This window comes from Phaenicophaeus curvirostris, chromosome 2 (genome assembly GCF_032191515.1).
Source record: "Phaenicophaeus curvirostris isolate KB17595 chromosome 2, BPBGC_Pcur_1.0, whole genome shotgun sequence".
Lineage (NCBI taxonomy): Eukaryota > Metazoa > Chordata > Aves > Cuculiformes > Cuculidae > Phaenicophaeus > Phaenicophaeus curvirostris.
In genome coordinates, this window is record NC_091393.1 from 41,389,587 (window position 1) to 41,412,473 (window position 22,887).

General features: G+C 37.0%; 1 protein-coding gene across 6 annotated transcripts in view; it reads right to left on the reverse strand.

The window, feature by feature from the left end:
* TBC1D32 (TBC1 domain family member 32) overlaps positions 1–22,887 on the reverse strand; it is an 80,766-nt gene that overhangs the window by 1,147 nt on the left and 56,732 nt on the right. For 5 of the 6 annotated variants that reach the window (XM_069851769.1, XM_069851770.1, XM_069851772.1 and 2 more), the window contains 6 exons: positions 19,815–19,898; positions 9,421–9,490; positions 8,487–8,602; positions 7,415–7,569; positions 5,662–5,802; positions 4,109–4,297 (listed from right to left, as the gene is read on the reverse strand). In XM_069851769.1, the coding sequence (XP_069707870.1) occupies positions 4,109–4,297; positions 5,662–5,802; positions 7,415–7,569; positions 8,487–8,602; positions 9,421–9,490; positions 19,815–19,898 (755 nt within the window). Of the gene's footprint in view, positions 1–4,108; positions 4,298–5,661; positions 5,803–7,414; positions 7,570–8,486; positions 8,603–9,420; positions 9,491–19,814; positions 19,899–22,887 lie in introns of those variants that run through there. The other variant, XR_011336972.1, reaches the window with a different exon arrangement.

A 22,887-nucleotide genomic window follows, 5' to 3' on the forward strand; every position in this document is an offset into this window, starting at 1 on the left:
TCCTTGACAGAAGACACCTGCTCCAGCTTAAATGAAGCCTCCATAAAGTATGGGAAGGTCACTATAAAGGCCTCCCTGGAGGCTTCTCTTCTCTAGGCTAATCAAGCCCAACTGTCTCAGCCTGTCCTCATGTAGGAGGTGCTCCAACCCTCTGATCATGTTTGTTGCTCTCCTCTAGACTCGGTCTAACAGATCCGTGTCCTTCCTGTGCTGAGGAGTCCAGAAGTGAAAGCAGAGGTCCCTTGTGCCTTTTAATGTAAAACTTTATCATACACTGTAAAATTCTTAGAAATCTAGAAAAAGAAAACATCTGTGCAATAATTGCAAAAAGAGAAATCCAGCTTTCAGACCAATGTCAGAGATCATCGGTCAAAACTACCTGTAAGGATGAATGAATATTATAAAATGTGAGCACTGTTACCCTGAAAGAAAGGTTGTGGGCCAGCATGCAACAAATGCCAGTTCTGCACCTACTGTAGCACAGGAGCAAAAGCAGGCAACTGTGTCTCAGTTCATGGAAGGATACTACTGCTCTGGAATGCTCTCAAACGTTTTGCCCCTAGCTGGTCTCTGAGTTTCGTAGGCTGAGCTAATACCACTGTCTGAACTCTTTCAACCTTCCCAATGTTAGAAAAGTTACATTTAAAGTATGACAAACACTGATCATTGATTAATCAAGAACTAGGACTGAATGTAGAAACCGCATAATTCTGTTGATTCTTAATGTATCCTAGCAACAGACCCCAAGGTACTTGCTCAAAGGACCTTATGTGATAAATAGGATCCAGGTGTGCTTAGGAAAAGTATGTACTAGCTACCCTACCCAAGCAGAACATACACCTGCACTAGCCAAAAGACCATCATAAATTTTGTAAAAGACAGAAGAATAAGTTTCAGGAGGCAAGAAAGATATACCTGAGCGGTCAAGTGGAGATAAGAGCAGATCCAGCCAAGAAAAATCGACGAGTTTGCCAAAAGAACAAAAAGTGAAAAGGACAACGCGAGGAAGACGACTTACTTCATCTGAGGAAGACTACTTACTTCATCAGGACGACCCCCAGAAGGGGCTACGCAGGTGCAGTAGAGACTGATGTCGCAATAAGGCGATGAAGTAACCTACCTATGCATACGTATTAGATAATGAAGTAACCTGTTGAATATACATTAGATTGCGAAACTTTTAAAGAATAAAAAGCGGATGCAATGTGACGGTCTTTGGAACCAGATCTGGGTGCGTACCCAGAAGTGAAAGCAGGACTCCAGGTGAGGTCTCACAAGAGTAGAATAGAGGGGGAGAATCACCTCTCTTGACTTGCTGGTCACACTTTTGATGCAGCCCAGGATACAGATGTTGTTCATCTCATTTTTGGAGAATGTACCATATGAAGATTTTTTTAAGGGAAACAAAGTAAACTTTAAGAAGGCAAAGCCAAGTACTAAAAATTCTTTTAAAACATTTAGCACTTGGCTTGCTAAAAGCTTGTTAATGTGGCTTTTATATCCAACTAGATTCTTAATAAGATTAAGAGAGGAATAGTAGACATTTTTAAAAACAATGATAAAGAAAAATCTTCACAAATTACTTAAATAAAAAACCAGAATAAACACTTCTGCATCACCACATACAATTAATTCTTACTAGTTCTAAAACACAGAAGGTACCCTGAGGACAAAGAAACGAACAGGCCATGTTCCTTTTTGTGGCTACTATATTGGATAGAGAATGCACTACAGAAACCAGGATCCTGAAGAACAGGCTAAGCAAAATGGGTGAATTTGTTGCTGCTTTGAACTAGAACCACTTGTGGGCCCACCCTCCACTAAGCAGTATTGCTACTGTTGGGGGCATGTGTTGAAAATGGCTCTCTGGAGTCAGGCAGTCCTTGCGGACATATGTACCTGGTGTACTGACTGCTAAGTAGCATTCTCCTGAGAAATTCTGCTCAGGCTTGGAAGGCTGCAATTTGGCATCTGAAATGGAATTTGAGATGGTCTTTATATAAACATCTACTCACAAGTGAAATCAAAGTTCACTTTGTTGCTGTTGCTCTTCATGCACTGTGAGAAGGTTGATTGCGATGGAAAAGAAAACTGACTCCAATAGAGAATTATAGCAGATATTTAACTCTCCCTTTTTTTTTTGTATAGTGAAATTGTATATTAATTAAATGTGTGCACATATTAAGGCACAGGTCAGCAACTTCATTGTCAATAATATTGCCCGTGCTCACAGAAAATTAAGTGCCAAGTAGCTAAATTACTCCTTGGAGAGACTGACATACTGGCCTACATGTGCTGTTGCAATAACTCGCAGACCCTGTAGCCCCAGTTTCTTTATTTTAGCCAACAGAAGCCAACGAAACCCAGGCAGTCAAGATGGGTTTATTGAGGTGGCTGGTTACAGTATTCCTGGTTCACATGTGGAAATTACAAAGCTATGCACCTTCATCTATCCTCTTGGCTATGCTTCTACTATCCTCTTGGCATAATGCTAGCCATAATGTCATATGAATTCGTGGGAAGGTGTCTCCAGATTCTTTTTTTGTGTGCAAAAGAAACTATATGTATATTTTAAGAAGAAAATATTTGGTTTTAGTTTTAATAGCTATCTGGAACTACTTATTAGATAATACCAACAAACGTGTACTTATTTTGGATCACTATCTTTTCACTCCAAATACAAAGCAAGTTAGAAGCTTACAATCAGAAGGTATTATCACTTCTAGAAAGAAAACAGGCAGCAGGACTTGTTCAGATAGCAAATGATCATTGCTATTATATAGTTCAAGATGTGACATTACATTAAAAAAATATAAAATGAATATTCAAGGTTGTAGGTCTGTTGGGATTTTTTCATAACTTGGATTATGTTCTCAGAATTCTCTTAAGAGAATTACTCCACTGCGGTAATCCAAATTTGTGAACGTTCTGTTGAGAAACAGGCTAAAACTTGAAACTGAATTTGGTTATTTCAATAAAAAGGCAGATGACTAATGCCTTCAAAACTATTAAACCGAAGTTACCTCACGTGAAGTCCATAATATAGATGGCACTGAACGCATAAAATGACAGAATATTTTTTCTTTAGATTAATTAAGAGCTATCAAAAGCAAGAATACAGTTTAAGTATGCTATTAAATCTTCATTTTCTGCAGTAGTCACTCAACAAATTTTAAATGCTCCAGCAGTACATTAATATATAGTATTTCTCATTAATTTAACAGTATTATGTCATTTTTTGGCCTACTTATACTGTAGGTGATAATATACAAATCCCCTTTTCTATAGTTCACATGATCTATACCAATAATGCCATCAAGGTGAAGTAGTTTTTAAACCACATTGACCAAAACTAAGTAAAACAAAACAATTAAACTGTGTACCAAATTTTCTAGGACAAAAAAATAAGACTGAGCTGATATATTATTTATATTTAAGGAATGTAAGTTGGATGCAAATTAGTCATAAAACTATTGTTGTTAAGACAGAGAAAGATGCAGTTATTTATCTCTAAAAAAAAATTCTGAGTGGAGTAAAAAAAAAAAAATATAAAGCCCAGTAAGAAAAGCAAAAATGTCTTTGGGAAGAGGAGTCAAATATTCTTATCTATTTATGACGGCATTTATGGCTAAGAAGTACCCTGCAAAAAGAATCCAAGAAGCAAATGTAATTTATAATACGGCAAAGAATATGAAATTGTGATGCTGGTTGCATAGTAATTGGTATCTTTTCAAAACAACAGCTAACTTGGCTTTGTACCGCATCTCTTGAAGCTTCAGTAGGAGACCACTATGTAAGCCTACCCTTCTGGAGAACCTCTAGTTTAATGAGACTGGGGCCACATACAGAGAACAGAATCAAATGTCTTCATGACTTAATGTGGTTATTTACTTTGCTTACAAAGGGAACTGATTAGGACAAAATACAGGATCTCTGGAAAATACTATACTACAATTTCCTATCAGGAGGTAAATAAAGTATTATTTCACTTGCTTAAAACCAATAAGTGAAATTCAATAAGACATTCAGATAAAGTAACATGTATATTTTCAGTATTGAGTGTTTTGATTCCCTTCCAAAATTGATAAATTTAAAAACAAACCCTTACTTTAAGAAAAACCTGGAGATCTTGGGCTTCAGTGTGCTTCAGGATGTCTTGCTGTAGGTGTTTGAACACAGAAATACACATATATATTTGATAATCAGGACCAAGAAATATACACAGAGCGATGTAGTGACAGATCTCACTCCAATCCATGTAATTCCAGAAACACTGAGTTATCCATTGTAGACAAATCTAGATGAGAATGAAATTATATATCATTAAATTGCTGCAGATATTCAGTCATAACTGATCATTTTTATCTCTTAAATTTTCTATACTACAGATCATTTTTTCTAAACATTACCCTAATTACAGAAGTGATAAAATACAAAAGAAGTCAATAACTACAGCTTTTTTAATAGCCTCTGAATAGATTTCCAGTTAGTTCTGCTAAACTTAAAACCCCACATCCATGCATATCACTTATCTGAGTATATTCTGACAACTCAAAATCACAGAATGGTAGGGATTGGAAGGGACCTTTGGAGATCATCTAGTCCAATCCCCCAGCTACAGCAGGTTCACCTAGAGCAGGTTGCACAGGAACTTTTCCAGGCGTGTTTTGAGTGTCTCCAGAGAAGGAGATTGCACAGTCTCCCTGAGCAGCCTGTTCCACCCTCACAGTAAAGTAGACTATCTTCATTTCAGATGGAACTTCCTGTGTTCCAATTTAAGGCCATTGTCCCTTGTCCTGTCGCAGGGCCATTGAAAACAGCCTGGCCCCATCCTCTTGACACCCCCCTTTAGATATTTAGAAGCGCTGATAAGATCCCCTTCTCAGCCTTCTCCAGGCTAAACAGACACAGGTCTCTCAGCCTTTCCTCATAAGAAAGATGCTCCAGTCCGAGGTCCAAGTCAAAGTCCAATGAAAGCAAAGGTGATTTTTTTCAAGATTTGTTTAAAATGTGGCCTAAAGGGCAATGAGGGTGATGAAGGTGTGTTTAATGTGAATTTTCCATTAAATTACAGCATGGCTTTGAATGAATGAATGCATGCTAGGCCCTTCCTTAAGATGTTTTTGAATGAATTGGGTATGGAAAACACTTAACAACTCCTTTCTCCTGTTCTAAATTGCAATGTATTAAGATGTGTACAGTAAATTTCACTTAGTTCTAGACCACAAATCTTCTGCTAATCAGTCCTTCAAGCATTTAAAAATATGCAGCAGCATTAGTACTCAGATTCTAATTAGATGACAGCGGCCATTCTCTGGCATTAAATCTGTTTTAAGGTATTTGTTGATGTACACAAGCACTTAAAATACACCAGACTTCTTTTCACGGTTCAGGACTGTTTTTTTCAATCCTGCAGCAGAACTGCAAAATCACACAGAAAGTATAGTGGCATTTCAGTAACACATTAAATTAAAAAAAAAAAATGCCCCAACACAAAAAACCTTGTCAGCAGTTTAGAACAATAACTTGTCTGCTATCAATTCAATGCAAACAATTCAAAAAGCATACAGAGTAACTCACACAAGAATAGTTGAGGAAGGAGTGGTTTTGTGGATTTAAGTAAAAACGTTGAGAATATTTTGATAGGCTTTCATCAGTTACCTGGGATGGAGTGAAACCAGACATGTGGAAGGCTGAAAAGACAAGTGGCAACTCAGCTTTCAGCAACATTTCAATGTGGTGAGCACTGCAAAAGTAGACTGGATGGATGCCAGATTCCACTGTGGTAATAGGCAGGTGCATCTGATTAACAACAACATCATCAACAACAACAAAATTGAGAAAAAATGGATTACAGACTACAAAAAGGCATTGTTTTAAAATCCCTTGCTGGGAACAACATATAAAAATATGTATGCTTATTTGTAAGATAAATCATCCCAGTTATTTTAGAGACAGGAAACAGAATAAACATGAAATCTCATACAACTAAATAAAGAAAATCAAAAGTTAAAAACTGTTGTTAAATATATCCTGACTATCCCCTTCCATTAGCAATCTAGTTCTTTATTGCATGTAAGTTTAATCATCACAGTACAGACGGAGAAACTGTTGTTACATTTTAAACAAAAGCACAGATGGAAAAAACCAGCTAATCTCTGTTAGATCTTTTTCCCATTTACTGGTACATAGAGAAGAATTTCTATGGTATCTGAAGCTGGTTTTTGTGTGTGTATTTCTTTGCAGTATGTGTGGCTGGTATGAGTGAAATTCTATTTTGTGTGGCAACAGGAACGGAGGTTTTACCAGTATGGAAAGCTCTGGATATCAGTGCTTGGTTTTAAGGTAATGAATCCTTGACTTTGTGCAAGAAAGTCAAAGTTCATCCTCTGGAATTTTCCTCCTTCCTGAGATAGGCAGCATCACAGTCCAAAGACTGGATAATTCATATTTTGATATTTTAGTTTAGTTTACATTGTGGTAGTAAGGCAAACAGGTAAATTACTATATTTTCTCTTTGTGTTTTAAAGATATATTATGAAAAAAGATAACTTAAGTATTGAGAATGAATGCTAGCAGAGCAGCAGCCTGCCTGCAATGCTGGCTAGATCTTGCATGGAAGATAACACTGCAGTTCTCAGCGCTGATGGTGCTCAGAATAATTATATTCACACAATGGAGCAAAATTTTATTGCCCTGGAAGGACCTCAGGGTCAGATTCAGTGCTGAGTGGACCAGTATGGTCATTTCTGGTGACAACAGACCAATTAATATTAATATAGAAGCCTGCATGTAGAAAAGGTATGGAATATAATCCATGCTTCTTATACACCAGACTTCTCTAGTATACAGTTTGATGTTTCTGTTCAAAGCATTCAAGAAAATGTAAAAAGTCAAACTAGAAGGGTTTTATTTTAAATAGATGGAATGGCCCCTAATGAAAGATGGAAATTATGTTTTCTACAAGCTTGATCCAAAATACTAATAATTTAAAATTGTTAAACATTCAGTATCTGGGCTTTAGTAATTTTTAAAAGTAGCCACTCTAGTGTATTTAGTGAATTTTAAAACTGATAATTCTACTAAAGAAAGTTAAAAGGATGGACTTGCACACTTTAATAATAAATAAAAAGGTCATTCAATAGTATTGCAGCCTTCACACAGAATTTAATGACACCAACAACATTTATTTTAATGCCACCTTTAAAATTCAATAACATTGCCTTTGCCATCAGTCCACCTGTTAGTTCACTACTTTTAAGAAACCATTTGAGCAAATATCAAATCTATATTTTCCTGAAAGAATTTTTCAGGCTCACATACTCAGTTAGAGGGCTTTAAGACAAAATCCCAGCCAAAACTAAGGAAATTGATGAAGTTGCCTTTCAGAAAGGCACATCTTTTAAATTCTTACAGATCTATGCAGTCTTGGCAGCCAGAGAAATGCTGAAACAAGAAGATGTGAAAATCGCTGAAGAAATGTCAGTGTCTTCTCCCCATCCCCTGACATTATGAGGAAGACAGAAGACGCAAACCAGTCATAGCCAGCGTAGCACTCCTGCAAGCAGCCTGCATGAGAAGGTTAAGGAGCATGGGCAGACATCTGCTTCTTACTGCTCTGCAGGAACTGCAGCTCTTCTCCTCCCAGGCCCATGCACACAGAGGCAAGAGTGGATTTGTTACACATGGGAAAAGGGGAATACACCTGCAAGAGAAGGCAGCTTCTTGAGGCACGGCTGCCTCTCAAACTGAACTCAGAGAAAGGATTAAAGCTCTTTTTCCTATACACTACTTTTTTTTTTTCCAGTCCATAAGTAGTCAAGCCCAATCAACAAAAGTTAACAGAAAACAAGTAAATGCAAAAAAACCCACACCAGAACAAGCGTGATTATAGTACAAGAAAGGAGAGTGGTGGAGGAGGAAAATAGGAGTGGTGAAGATTATGGAAAAAAAATATATTAAACATATTCTGATTAAAATAAGTGAAGTGTATTTCAATAGTGATATATAAGTCTAATACCTGAAGAACATAGCAAATCTTGTTGGAAAGAGGCATCTATTTTATTTTTTCAAAAAAGTTCCACAGCAGATCTAGAAAAGTCAGACATCAAAACCTTCCCGTGGGTCAGATTACGGCCACATGTCATTTCATGGGCAATACGGCTACCACATCGGAACTGCGGGAGTACCATAAATACTCCTTCATGCTCAAAGATATATTGCTTCAAACTCTTCATTACATACCTAAAAATGTGATCCTACTTGCAATTTTAACAAAGTAGGGGAACAAAACAGTAAAGATTTTCTTAAATGCATTAAATGTGCTGCATTTTATCTTAGCATAATTTGAAACTAAATGTGCTGCTTATTAATTTTTTTTCTCAGTCCGTATTACACATCTGCACCACCACCAAAAGCCCAAATTGAGAGTTAAAATTTGACTGATATTTTTAGGCAATATAATTTATACCATTAAGAAAGGATACAAAGAGAGGATACCACAGTTCTTTGCTGTTGTTTCAGAAATTTCTCACAGTTCTTTAACACGAAGCACAGCGCACTTTCAGCATGTCCTTTTAACAGGTTTAGATATTTTCCATATCTAGCACAAAATGTTAAAACCCAAAGCTGTTTAATGGTTAAATGTTTTTTTTTTAACTCCTAAAGCACAAGAACTCATTTAATAGGCCTGTGAAAATTAAGCTGCCATAGCACTGTTTATCACAAAGACTATATTGTCGATATACATATAAACGGTTTAATAAAACCTATAATGCTTTATCAAGGAAGGATACACACCAAACATCTGCTACTAAGTGCTAACAATGCCTCACCTAAATTCCTTTTAGTTCACCTTTAGAGACTGTGGTGGGGAGAAGCAAGTACTCTAACACACAACACATTTTCTTCACATACATTGTTTGGAATTCCATCCATGTATATTGTATGTGTAATTATTAGAATCAGAATTCAAATATTAATGCTGAAGACAACAATCTAGAGAAGTACAGACACACACATTAGGTTTTCCTTCTCTATGGCTCTGCAAATTACCAGCCAAATAAAGCTTTTAAATGGCATGTAACTAGGCTTAGCTAAACAGAACCCTTTAGAGAAGTAATTTGAGGAAAAAAAGACACATAACTCCAGATAGTATAATTTTATGGTAAATCTTACTAACGAGTTACAATTAGCCTTTACAACAATAAAGCATAAAAACCTATATAATCTGTAAAGATAATTCAGCTATGTACTAATACTGTTTTCATTTTCAAAGTTAGAATTGTTTTTCTTACAGACAATCTTTAGATCTAAACAATATAAAGCACTTAGTTGGAAGATTAAGTATCATTAAAGTCATCCCATGAAAATCAAATGAATCCTAGAAACACACTAGGGAAAGATTTTAATATTATGTACCTGACTGTCATTTCAATGCCAAGCTGCTGCACAGACGAAAGGCTTTCATTCTTCACATCTGTATCCACGGCTAAAACAAAGGAAGACAATACAGTAAAGTGTTACAATAAATATGATTTTAACAGAATACTAATGCCAAGTTTTTATGAATGAATACCAATTCCAGAGAACCATCTCTTATTTGAAAATAGTTTAGTAATGCAAATGATTCATCAATAACCTGCATTCTACATCTATGTTTACTTTTTGGATTAAAATCACCTTATTTATAGAATCATAGAATCATGGAATAACCAGGTTGGAAGAGACCCACCAGATCATCAAGTCCAACCATTCCTATCAAACACAAAACCATGCCCCTTAGCACCTCGTTCACCCGTGCCTTAAACACCTCCAGGGAAGGTGACTCAACCACCTCCCTGGGCAGCCTCTGCCAGTGCCCAATGACCCTTTCTGTGAAAAATTTTTTCCTGATGTCCAGTCTAAACCTCCCCTGGTGGAGCTTGAGGCCATTCCCTCTTGTCCTGTCCCGGGTCACTTGGGAGAAGAGGCCAGCACCCTCCTCTCTACAACCTCCTTTCAGGTAGTTGTAGAGAACAATGAGGTCTCCCCTCAGCCTCCTCTTCTCCAGGCTAAACAACCCCAGCTCCATTAGCCGCTCCTCGTAAGCCTTGTTCTCCAGCCCCCTCACCAGCTTTGTTGATCTTCTCTGGACTCGCTCCAGAGCCTCAACATCCTTCTTGTGGTGAGGGGCCCAGAACTGAACACAGTATTCGAGGAGTGGTCTCACCAGTGCCGAGTACAGAGGGAGAATAACCTCCCTGGACCTGCTGGTCACACCGTTTCTGATACAAGCCAAGATGCCATTGGCCTTCTTGGCCACCTGGGCACACTGCTGGCTCATGTTCAGTCGGCTGTCAACCAAACACCCCCAGGTCCCTCTCCTCCAGGCAGCTTTCTAGACAGACTTCTCCTAGTCTGTAGCACTGCACAGGGTTGTTGTGCCCCAAGTGCAGGACCCGGCACTTGGCCTTGTTAAACCTCATGCCATTGGACTCTGCCCAGCGGTCCAGGCTGTTCAGATCCCTTTGCAGAGCCTCCCTACCCTCCAGCAGATCGACACTTCCACCCAGCTTAGTGTCGTCTGCAAACTTGCTAAGGGTGCACTCAATGCCTTCATCCAGGTCACTGATAAAGACATTGAACAGGGCTGGACCCAGCACTGAGCCCTGGGGAACCCCACTTGTCACTGGCCTCCAGCTGGATTTCACACCATTTCCCACCACTCTCTGGGCCCAGCCAGCCAACCAGTTTTCCACCCAGGAGAGTGTGCGCCTGTCCAGGCCAGAGGCTGACAGTTTCCGAAGCAGAATGCTGTGAGAAACTGTGTTAAAGGCTTTACTGAAGTCCAGGAAGACCACATCCACAGCCTTTCCCTCATCCAGCAGCCGAGTCACTTTGTCATAGAAGGCGATCAGGTTAGTTTGGCAAGACCTGCCTTTTGTGAACTCGTGTTGACTGGGCCTGATCACCCAGTTCTCTTGCATGTGCTTCATGACAGCACTCAAGATCACCTGCTCCATGACTTTCCCTGGCACTGAGGTCAGACTGACAGGCTTGTAGTTCCCTGGACCCTCCCTGCGACCCTTCTTGTAGATGGGCACAACATCAGCCAGCCTCCAGTCCAGTGGGACTTCCCCAGTCTTCCAGGACTGTTGGAAGATGATGGAAAGGGGTTTGGCCATCACATCCGCCAGCTCCTTCAATACCCTCGGATGAATCCCATCCAGCCCCATAGACTTGTGGGTGTCTAGTCGGGCAAGCAAGGCTCTGACCACCTCCTCTTGGATCATGGGAGCCTCATTTTGCTCCTCTGTCTCCTGGGTTTATACACAGATGGAACAACTTTCTTTACAATTAAAGACTGAGGCAAAGAAGGCATTAAGTACCTCAGCCTTTTCCTCATCCCCTGTCACTGTTGTTCCTTCTGCGTCCAATAGGGACTGTATGGTCTCCCTAGTCCTCCATTTCTATCCACTATTCTTTCACATAGTAATATATACCCTATTTTTTGCATTTGTTTAAATTACAAATTGAAGTTAAGTTAAATTAATTAAGTCATGAATTAAAGCAATCTTTGTTTTTTTCTCAAAATTTTAAATTCTAAATGCAATTAAATGGGGTATTGTTTCTCTGATGTGTCACAAGGCATTTCAGTTAAAATGCTACAAAGCTGAGTGGAAGAGTTCATATCTTTTTACAGCTCTGGTTCCAAGTTAAGTGTTTACTCAAGCTGCAACTACCATACTAAGTCAATTAATTTTCAGGTTCCTGCGTGCAACCGTGAAGGCAAGATGTGTACTTATATCCTAGAACTTGCACAACTTGGCTACTATTAACGTCTAATTCAGTCCTGACACAACCATATTTAATGGCAGGGGAGAGGCAAGCAGTGCAACAACTTTGAAGCCACAAAGAAGCCCTGTCTCAATTTTGAAGTGGATCCTCTTGTAAGCAGCAATGCAGGAACTGGTGTACCAGTCCAGCAAGGGTGCAACAAGGAGCAGCTGTATCACAACCCACAATCTGAGCCCAGTGTCCACTCTTCAACAGTTTACACCAAGTACTGAATGCTTATTTCCCATTAATGTGACGAGACCATAACTGACTTCATTGATCCTCATTGCCTCTTATTCTCTGTTGAATTTCTTAGTCGCTAAGAAGGGTTTTCTCCTTTTGGTATTTTCATCTGTATTGTGAAAGAAGATAAAATTAAGTGTTTCAACTGAATTATAATTCTGTATTACACAGTAATAGTACCTCAGTAAAGTAAAAATTCTTCCTTTTGTAAACCAGTGTATTTGATATCTCTCTGCACACTGTTGCTGCCAACCCACAACTAACAACAGGAACACAAAATCGTTCTTTGTCCTGGGTCAAAAGTTTTCAGTTTCTATGTTGTCTACCAATTAACAGACTGGGAAGATTAGGCTTTAGAAAACTATGAAGTAATTTAGAATAAACTAAGAACCACTCCCCGGTGATTAAAAACTGGATCTAAAAAACTTTATATGCTCCATTAAGCTTAGAGAATTGGTAGTAACAGTAAGTGGAATACTGAAATACTGCATATTGCAATCTATGGATAAAATGTTGACTAGAAAGCCTGCAGAAGTCTATTTTGACTGTATTATTGCAATGATGGTCATACACTGAATTTAATTTTCTACAAAACTCATTTGACATACATAATCAATACACCGATACAACTGTCTTGAAACACGACAGGTTTCACAGCAAAAGGCATCAGCAGATCACTTTTCTAAATAAGAATGCCATTTATCCTCAAAGGACAGAACATCCCTCTGAACTGTGAATTAGACAACAACATGATACAGCACTATGGCTATTATTAAATGTAATTAACAACATGCTCTGGCAGCTTACTTTTGATTTAACTAATAAAAGAAAAAAAAACCCCATGCTGAATAAGTATTTTACATACATCTCTTTAAAAATGTAAGCCAATGTAAAACAGAAATTAAGCCAAAACTGAACTTCTCTAGAAGCTGATATACAATTTAAAAAAAATTATTATAACAGAAAGTCAAATTTATCTCTCATTCTAAAATGCATTTCAAAAAGCCCATAGCAGTATGTATGGACCATTTTGAAGTGTAAATGATACATATTATATTTAGATTTTTTTAGCCTTGCAAATACTCTTATTATTAGCAATCTACTATACACACTTCAAGTGAATTAATCATAAGAAATACTCATACGTCTGCTCTCAAATCTTTTTTTAAATTCACTATTTAACACAATCTTGTTCTTTCAGAACAGAAAAACTTTTATTTAAAACATCAAGGACTGTAAACTATTAATTGCCAGCAATAAATGTAAACAACAAGAAAAAATAACAGAATGTTGTATTTTTCTACAATAAAGTATTTCTTTATATGCCTTAGTAATCTTCCTCTTGTTTCCAACCTTTCCACCTCTAAATCAAATTCTGCATTCCCCAGAGAATAAAAACGGGAGAATTAGGACCTCTGCTGTTCGAGTCGGCGCAGCAGTGATGGTAGGGAGCAGGGCCAAAAAAGGCAAAGAGGGCTCATTGTCCCATCTGGTTCACTTAGCTTAAATCTGGGATTCCGAGGGAAGGTATGGTTCACTGCCACTGCCTATCTAGTCTTAGAGAAGCAACCCTGTGCATCCTGTCTCAAATCAGGTGATTCATGGGAAAGAGTTGGGGATTAACTTCTGCTTACAAGCCATTTGTTTATTTGTTTATTTACTGCAGAACAAAACCTAGTGGTGGAAAGGAATTTGGAGGTTTTAACTTTGTGTCAACAGGAAAAGATCAGATAATCGTCTTCTGTAGTTTTTATCTTTCAGGTCTTCCTGCAAAACTTTGAACAATTGTGAATGTCAAAAGGGATTAGGGGGAATAGTAAGAACTGGATGAAGGGAAGATGGGGAGCAATTCTTTGAATAATCTTAGTGTTCCCTTGCTTTGAAGTAATGACCGATCATTTATACTAAATCTGATCATGCCCATTTCAAGCACTTCAATGGGCAGTACTTTACAAAATGTTTTATAGCCTTCACGAGCACAAAAATGAACATCCCATAAGGAAAGATTTGCAAAGGCAATTACCCAGTATTATTAAACTCAATCAATAGCTAGAAACACTTCAGAGTAAGTCAACTGGCATGCATAGTTGAGAATTATTCTTCCCGATCAGACTAGACTTTAATCAACTTTACAATTCATGAAAGACCACTTTCTTATTCATTTTCCCTCTCACCATGTAGAAGCTCTTACGTGTTAAGAGTCAGAAAAAAGGCTACATCGTATCTATACTGAGATAACAGGATGCCAAGCCGAAAAGCTTTATGACGTTTGTATTTCATATAACTCTTATGATCTTTAGGTATCAATTAATTTATTTACCTCTTTAACTGCTGTCACTCTAAAGAAACAACTGGCTTCCCTTTTGCGTTAGGTGAAGAAAATGACTAAACCTGTTGCTCTCAATATTGACTTAGTTCTTCCACTTCCTAGTACCTAGGCTAAACTGTTTTTACGGCTATATAAATAATCTTTGCGAAATGTTAATGAATGCTAAATTTTAACTTCAGTGATGAATTCAGTGATTTTAACTTCAGAAGATTAGTTTTCTTTGCATCCATGGAAAATACTTTTGATTCAAAAGTACTGTGTAAGTAACAGTACTGCAAAGAGTGGAAAATCCCATGATGGCCAGAGTCACTTGCATAATCCCTGCAGATGCTTCAAAAAAGTAGTATGTAGCTACATTCACTAGACTTTGCCCATATAAACAGAAATTGTGGAACTCACTGTTTATTTATTTATTAAAAAAAAAACAAACAGGGTTTTTTACTTACCCTTCAACAGGTACCTAAAACATCAACACTGTCAATGGGCAGGTGCCCAAAGAGTCAGTATAGAACTTTGTTTTGTCAATAACTATCCTCTCTCCTTCTGATATCCTTATGAATGTTGTCTATTTTAAAACACTATTTTGAGCTGGGGCAGAGCAGAAGTCATACATTTCTCACTATATTTTCTTCTGCCATTTTGCTACCATTTTTTGATGGTGTCATCTCCTCCACCAGGCTAGTTCTCTAGAGCACTTCTGACAATCTGAATCTCATACTCATTATTAGAATTGTCTATAAAAAAATATCCAATTTCAAAGAAAAGTATTATTTTCATGGGATTTTAAATGTGAATGGAGACACTGTAAACAAGATCCAAAAATAACAGCTGGGGAATGTTGCTGGCTTCTCATCAGAGGTAGGTAATTTCAGGTGCAATTCCACCTTAACTATTAAAAGTATCTGTTATGTCAACATACACTTTTCATAACAATACAAGATCAAAATACTCATATCTAGAACTTATTCATGGGTCAGTCATCACAAATACTGAAGTTATTTTTGGCAGTAACATTAGTAATGAACCACACTTTCAGTCTCATTATATATAAACTGCCAAAGGGTAAAGGACTTTTTGCTAACAGCATCTTTAAAATGACCACCCGTCTATCAAAGAAGTGCATTCAACAAATGGTACAAGAAGAAGGGAAGAAAGCCCTTTCTTCTCCTTCCCTTTCAGCACAACTCGGGATTGTAGCCCTGTATCTCTCATTTGCTGCTCCTTCTGATCAGCTCTATACTGATAGCTTCCCAATGATGTTTTTAAAATTTCTGTTCATTACCCAATCCACCTGACCCTTAGAAGATTAAGAGCTCATTAATGGTAGAAAGTTCCTTGAGATTCTGTTCAGCCAGAGAACTAAGCCTTATCTAGAGAAGAAACACACCGTGACATTTTCATGGTCAAGACTTGAAATCCCTGAGGCCCACCATCTCTGATAGTACCCAGCAGAGCTGCTTCAGAGACAAAGTTCAGTAGAGATATAGAACTCACCTGCAAGGTCATCTGCACAACCAGAGCTACCGAAAAAAAAAACCAGTTGAAAGGTCACAGCATTCCAGAGTTTGGGCAGTCCCTAGCACATAGTGGAAATCAAGTAGGAAGTTCTGACACCGATATATTAGATGACTCTGCAAGTGGAAATGGGTTTCTTGGAACTCTGAGAAAATGAATGTATTTCCACAAAGCATTTATGCTGCAATGAACTGGAATTTGCTAACTGGAAGATCAAGTGGCTATTTCAAGGACATCATATCCCTAATGTGCAATGCCTATTTTACTACTATAAAAAATTTCAGTTTCTTGCCATCCTATTGCCTTTTACAGCTAGGTAGCAATAATATGGTTTTCAATGTTTTTGGATTTTTTTTAAGAAGAAAACTAGAAAGTATTAATTCGGGAAAGGGGACAGACATAGTTTATTAATATTTAATGTTCATATTAAATGTTATTTTACTCAACTGACAACAGTTTCATTGCTGCTAGTGGAAAGCAAACTTCAATATAAGATTTGTGTTACTGATTATAACTAAACACTGCAACTGCGGAGTGGTTTTTCAGATACCTTTCCTTCTCCCTTATCTTAAAAATAGCAACCCAAACCAATTTGTTTTTTGCATATTTGCAGAATTTGTAATAGATTGAAAACCTGAAGGATTCCACAGCAGATGGATGACTGTGTTATTCTAATTACAACTACCTATGGGTTTAGAAAGCTGTAATTCCTTAAGATAATAATTTTCTCATTTCAAGAAACATGATAAACACTGAATATCTATGCATTGTACTGGATTACACTTTGATGAAATTTGTAGCTCCTCTTCAATAAAATTAAGTAACTATAAGAAACTTTTTTTTCAATTCCTCAGACTCAAATTAATTCAAGAGTATGATGGACACACACAGTAGCCAAGTGCATGTTTGGCTTAGAAGAGCAGCAAGAAAGACGTATCTGCAATATAGTTTACCCTCTAACAATTCATTAGCTTCACCTAATTCAGAAATATGTCTGAAATATAACAGCAGTTTTAGGATTTAGCTTAGCTAGCACTTACACATACTACTATAGAAAAGAAACTGTGAAATAGCATGGCATTCAATAACTAATTGTTCTACTTGGAGGAATTCTAACCATTCATACACATTAGCAGAAAACCTTGGGAAATATCTATAAATCTGCTCCATTATTATTCAGTCAGTAAGAAACCTAATTTTTTAAAGAAGGTATAATAAAGACTTGATTGTGTTCTGTTTGTCCCTCTTGTAAAAACATGAGAAGCATAATACAGACTTGAGTTATCAAAGTGCATTCCCTGTCTTCATAGGAATGCAACACTATGTTTTATGATGTAAAAAAGAATCTGAAATGAATGTAAATTTAGCAATACAACTGTTTCTTACAATAAAGCCCTTTTACAGTTCCCCAGTGGAGTATGATAATAATATTCGATTAGGGTAAGATTTTTGTTTCACTTTCATGTAATTCAGTACGAAATTATTGGTCTAGACTAGTTTCCCTGGACAACACTCACTGCTACACCTGCCTGACAGAGGTGATATGAAATTTAGTACCTATTATCCTATAAAACTTAAAAGAAAAGCATGCTTCTTTCATGAGCAACACTCTTTCCTGGACTTGAGAACTCTTCAAAAAAAGTCTTTGATAATGATGTCGCTAACTGGGAAAGAAAGCATTAAGATAACACCAGTCCTTTGCCTACATTGCACACCAGTTTCTTACCACTAGACTATTGACTATCCTTGAGAAGACTTCTCACTCTCCTATTTCCAAGTTTATCTTCACTAAAGCACGTAGAAGGAACATGAAAAGCATTTGCAAATGAAAATTGTTCATCAGCCAAACTTTGAAATTGTGGAGCTTTTATCTGAGAACTGACAAGGTAAACTTATCCAGAACTGAAGTCCAATAATGCCTCTACAAGACTGAGTGAAGAAAATATTCAAAAAAAATTAAAAAAGAAATGTTATACAGACTGAGGCGGTTTATCATGGAAAAAAATAAAATCAGTTAAGCTCAAGAAAATCAAGAATTGAGGTATATTCTATGTTATCTTTGTTTTGTTTCTGTTCCCATTCTTTGGGATTTTCCATTCTAAAAAGTTACATTTAATTTACGCAATTGTCCCAGGATTTTCAGACGCGGTGTTTCTTCAAAGTTGACACTAAATTTTAGGTAAATAATGTAGTGTTGTCATCTCCACCTAGTCAATGCTTCATGGTGAAATCAATAAAGTAGATGAGCCAGGTTTACATTTCCTGAACATGTTTTAAAACCTAGTTTTGAAAAAAAAAATGAGCACAGTGGACTGAAACTAAGGTACTTCATGTGTAAGTGAACAGAGTTTGGACTACTGCTTCCCCTATTACAGTTCTTCCACACTGAATGAAAGCACTTAGCTGTTATGATTAAGAAACAACAGAATGCTATCTTTGCTGGGCAAGACATCCACTTGGAGGCTACACAGTTAGATGTCTGTTCCTCCTCTAGTCTGTTTTTGCCTTATTTAAACTAAGCAGGATTTACTGTTTTTCTTTTTCTACAAAAAACAAGATGATAATCTCTAAAACCTAGCTCTGTGGGCTACTCTGTGCTCCAAAGAAATGCAATACAGGCATTCCTCACGGCAGAGAAGAAAACTGTATCTAGGCCTTCCATATCATTGGAGAATGTGTGATACTTTGAATTGCAACCTAAAAAGAAAGATGTAAAGAAAGGAGCAAGAGGGACAGTCTAGGTGTCAAATTATTTACATCAAGAAGACATTACGTGAGCTTTTAAAGGTACTATCAAAATCATGATTTGAATTGCAAAATGTCAGAAATATATAAATACCAAGCCTTATGAGCCCATGAAAAGATTTTATTGCACATTATGCCTCCTGAGAAGTTGAAAAGTAAATGAAAAACTAATGCAAGACAACAAAAACCCTTTAAGGCTCTTTTAGGGAAAAATACAATAGTGACAGAAAGAACTGCGACTTCAGCAAGTCTCTTCATTAAACAGAGAGATTCTCAAATAAGATCAAGAGTATTCTGTTAGCAAGCTTTCAGGATGTAAAGGCCACTACATAAAAGAAAGATCTTCTATATTACTAATGGGGGTTTATGCTTTTAAACTTCAAAGGCAATTCTGAAGTCTCCGAGGACACTATATTTGCATCCTGTAAGAATAAAATACCAGTATAAATAACAGACTCTTCCCAAAGCTGACTTGGTTCTCCAGATTGGCAGAATCAGTACTCTAAATGACTGAACTACAACCTAAGAGAAAAGTCCTGCATAGATAGTAAACAATGAATTAAGTGCATTTTCTGGCAGATATCAACAATGTTTCTAAATATTCTAATTTTTCAAGTGCTTCAGAATATTAAAATGTATTACTTCACACTCAGAGTAAATTATCATCCATCCTTTATTCTTGGCTGTAAGCACATCTGTAGAAAACTAACACTTGGATTACTCTGCCAACAACAGTAGTTCTTTAATATATATCCTTTAATGCAACATAAATTGCATACCTTTGGGTTGATTATATATTATGGGGCTTTCAAATAATGAGTCAGATTGTTTACACCATCTTACATGTTTATGCCACCAGCTTTGCTAAATACTGTATAATAGGCGTCAACAAATACTTTGAATCATACCCTCCCCAGTTCTGCATCTCCATCTCTCCATGACACACGCAGAAATGTGAAGGCCCATGGCTGATAATTATCTGTACTGTTTACTCAGGCACATCATCTTTTGCTCCGAAGTGAAGTATTTCCCATCAGTTAAGTAATGAAATTCTGAGCTGTTAAAGAATGTTTCAAACAATCCTCAAAATGATACAGACAGGTTTTAAAGGAAAGTAATTTAAGTATGAAAAGGCTGCATAGCAATAAATTATTAGGAAACTGACCTTTAGAGTTTCCTGTGCTGAAAAAACAATCCAATCGGCTTTCAGAAAGATGTGACACGAAGTTTTCAATTAATTCTGCCAAAACTGAAAATAAAAAAACCCCAACACATTAAAACAGTAGAAGCAATGAATAAAATGTACATTACTTAACAAAATGACAATATGTGAGAAAATAAAGCTATTTGGATTCCTACATGTTTGTTCATGGTTTTTTTTTGAGGGGAACAATTTGAAGCATGAATTTTTTCATTTTTTTCATTTCAGTGCAACTTTTGCATTCCTAAGAACTTTACCAGCTTAAAATTTAATAGCTTTACTGACCATATACTCTGTGTAAACAGGAAGAAAATCACATTCTCTCTATAACCTCCAAGGATTACTTCAGAATTTGTTACAGTTTCAATATGAATTGAAAATTAATTATAATTAAGCTAAAATATCAGTTTGTCTGTGTAGGTAGGCATGAATGAAAACTAAAAAAACCACTTAAAAAAAAAAAACCAACAAAACCCCCCCAACCATCCTTACAAAACAAAAAATCCACACTACCCCAAAATGATGCCAACATAAGTAACTAAAGTTTTAAGGGCTGTTTTAAAAACCCCTCAATATAAACTCACCTATACCATCACAAAATGAAAACTATTCACTTAAAATTAAACAATGGGAGTATTTTATTGGGAAATTACATATTTGTATGATGACCGTAATGTCCTTAATTCAGTTCTTACTATGGAATTTTGAGTCTGCAGACACTGCATAGAGAAGTCGGATGCTGACATTTGGCCGCTATATAGGAAATCTTATCTCCCGCTTTAAATGGATGTTAGCTAGGAACTCTCAATCACAAATCATTAGCAAAAACTATTCCAAATTCTTCAGTTCCGCAAGTCAGAGGCTACTGCAAGTGAGCACACTGCCACCTTACACATTTAAACAAAAGATACGAGGAAGCCTTTACGTACAGTGCATGGAGGAAGCCCATATTGAGGTAAGCCATATTAAGAATTTAAGATAGCAACAATTAACATTTTATTTAAGTAAATGCTATCTTAAACCAGCTGCACGGGATAACGATATAACCTTTTCACAATGATGCAAAACAAGCAAGTGTATTTAGAGAGCAGAGAGCTGCTACCCATGGGAAGTCGGGTTTTAAGACTGCAAGTTACCATTTCCTTGGCAGCACCTCAATTTAACAGAGCTGAACCTTCAGGCCCCGGTCCCCCATTTCTGCATTTAATTCCATGTACTCACAGGTGTTTTTTCTGGTTGGAGACTGAGTAATTCCACCACACCATTTTAGTGGATAGCTGTATGAACAGTTGTAGCAGCACAAGTAAGGAGTAACAGTGTGTGGTGGAGATGGCAATAGAGAATGTGGAGGAGGAGGAGGAGGAAGACAAAACCTCCACCCACAATCTGATGCTTGTTATGCCAGAAAAATCGTGAAGAAAAAGCTACCACATAGACAATGAGCTCTTCTTCCAACAATTTAAGCCACCATACTAACAATAAATCATGACTTCTTTTTTCTTGATTAGTTGTCTGAAGCATTTACAGAAATTAATTTACACTAAATGAATCCAGAAAAACTTCTAGAAAGGTTGAGTTTTAGTAATACTATGTTGATGGGTAGAGCAGAGGGGAAAAGAAGTTTACTACAACAGGTAAAAAAGGACTTAGTTACTTAATTTTGCATTACAAAGGACTACTAAATCAAAACAAAAAACTTAGATGTGTAACTTCTATCCTTATGCATTTTTATGGAGAAAAGAAACTGCCAATTAAACATAGCATAGCTATTTTGAATCATGGTTAATAAACCACATGGGGGTAGTAAAAAAGCAATTTATTTTATAGAAGTGTAACAGTTTATTCATTTTGTGAAAATAAACAGAATAAAAAAACCTCTCTAATCTTCACTAATATGCTTAGTGGAATTTGGTCCACAAATAATGTAATGAATATTTGTGTAAAATGAGAAAAGGTGTCTATAGCTGGAGCTGTAGATAACAAAAAGAAGAAATTAAGCTTAAGATTTGTAATAAGCTAGATGCTTACTGTCTGACTATCAGAATTGTGATTGCTGAAATATGCCACGCTATATGACATAACAAACAGGAACTATGTTAAAAAGATTAAAATAGCACATAATTCAGAAAATTTAAACCAAATATTGTACAATCCTTCCCCTTTTGTTAGAAGGCATCCACATGCTTGACCTAGCAGTAGAATATTTCAGTTCAGTGCTCAAGTTAATGGAAGAAGTGACAGCTCAACTGCTAAGCAATTTTTTGAAACTCAAGCACTAAATTGACTTCGGCAATTTGAAAGTATTTATCTAAATGCCTATCAGGATCTTTGAAAAGCATTTAACCAAGTCTGAGAGAGGATGACACACAAAGAGTTTATCAAAACAAATTCGATTAATTCACAAATAGATGGGTTTTCACAGGACATTGTGTCTTCCAAGAGAATGTCCTCGTGTCTTGACAAGTAGCTATTTTTTGTCTTTTAATACAAAATAATTTATTTGTGTCAAGGTTTAGCCCCACCTGGCTAAATTTTGGGACTTAAAACCATGCAGCTGGGCTTCCAAATCCCTCCCATCCCCAACTCCACAGGAAAGGGGAGAGGGAAAAGACTTGAGGGCTGGAAACCAAAACTATTGCTTTAATGAAATAATAACAGTGAAAAATAATTAGAAAGTAATAAAATATATACAAATATATGAGATCACACCTCTCCCCCCACCCCTCGATGACCATACATCACCACAAATGCTGCAGAGCAGACACAAGGGTATGGGTCCATAGCTAGGCCAGAGCTGGACTCAGACACTGGATTCAGCAACACACAGATCTGGGACGAGGAACCACCAGATAGACGAGGTCCTCACTGGATGTCGGCCATCGCAGAAGAAAGCAAGACCCTTGTGATCTCTCAATTTTATACTGAGTATGACGTATATGGGATGGAATGCCCTGTTGGTTAGTTTAGGGTCATCTATTTGCTGCTCCTTGCAGGTGCGGCCCCCTTCTGCTAGCTTGAGAATGGCCTTGGTTAAGTA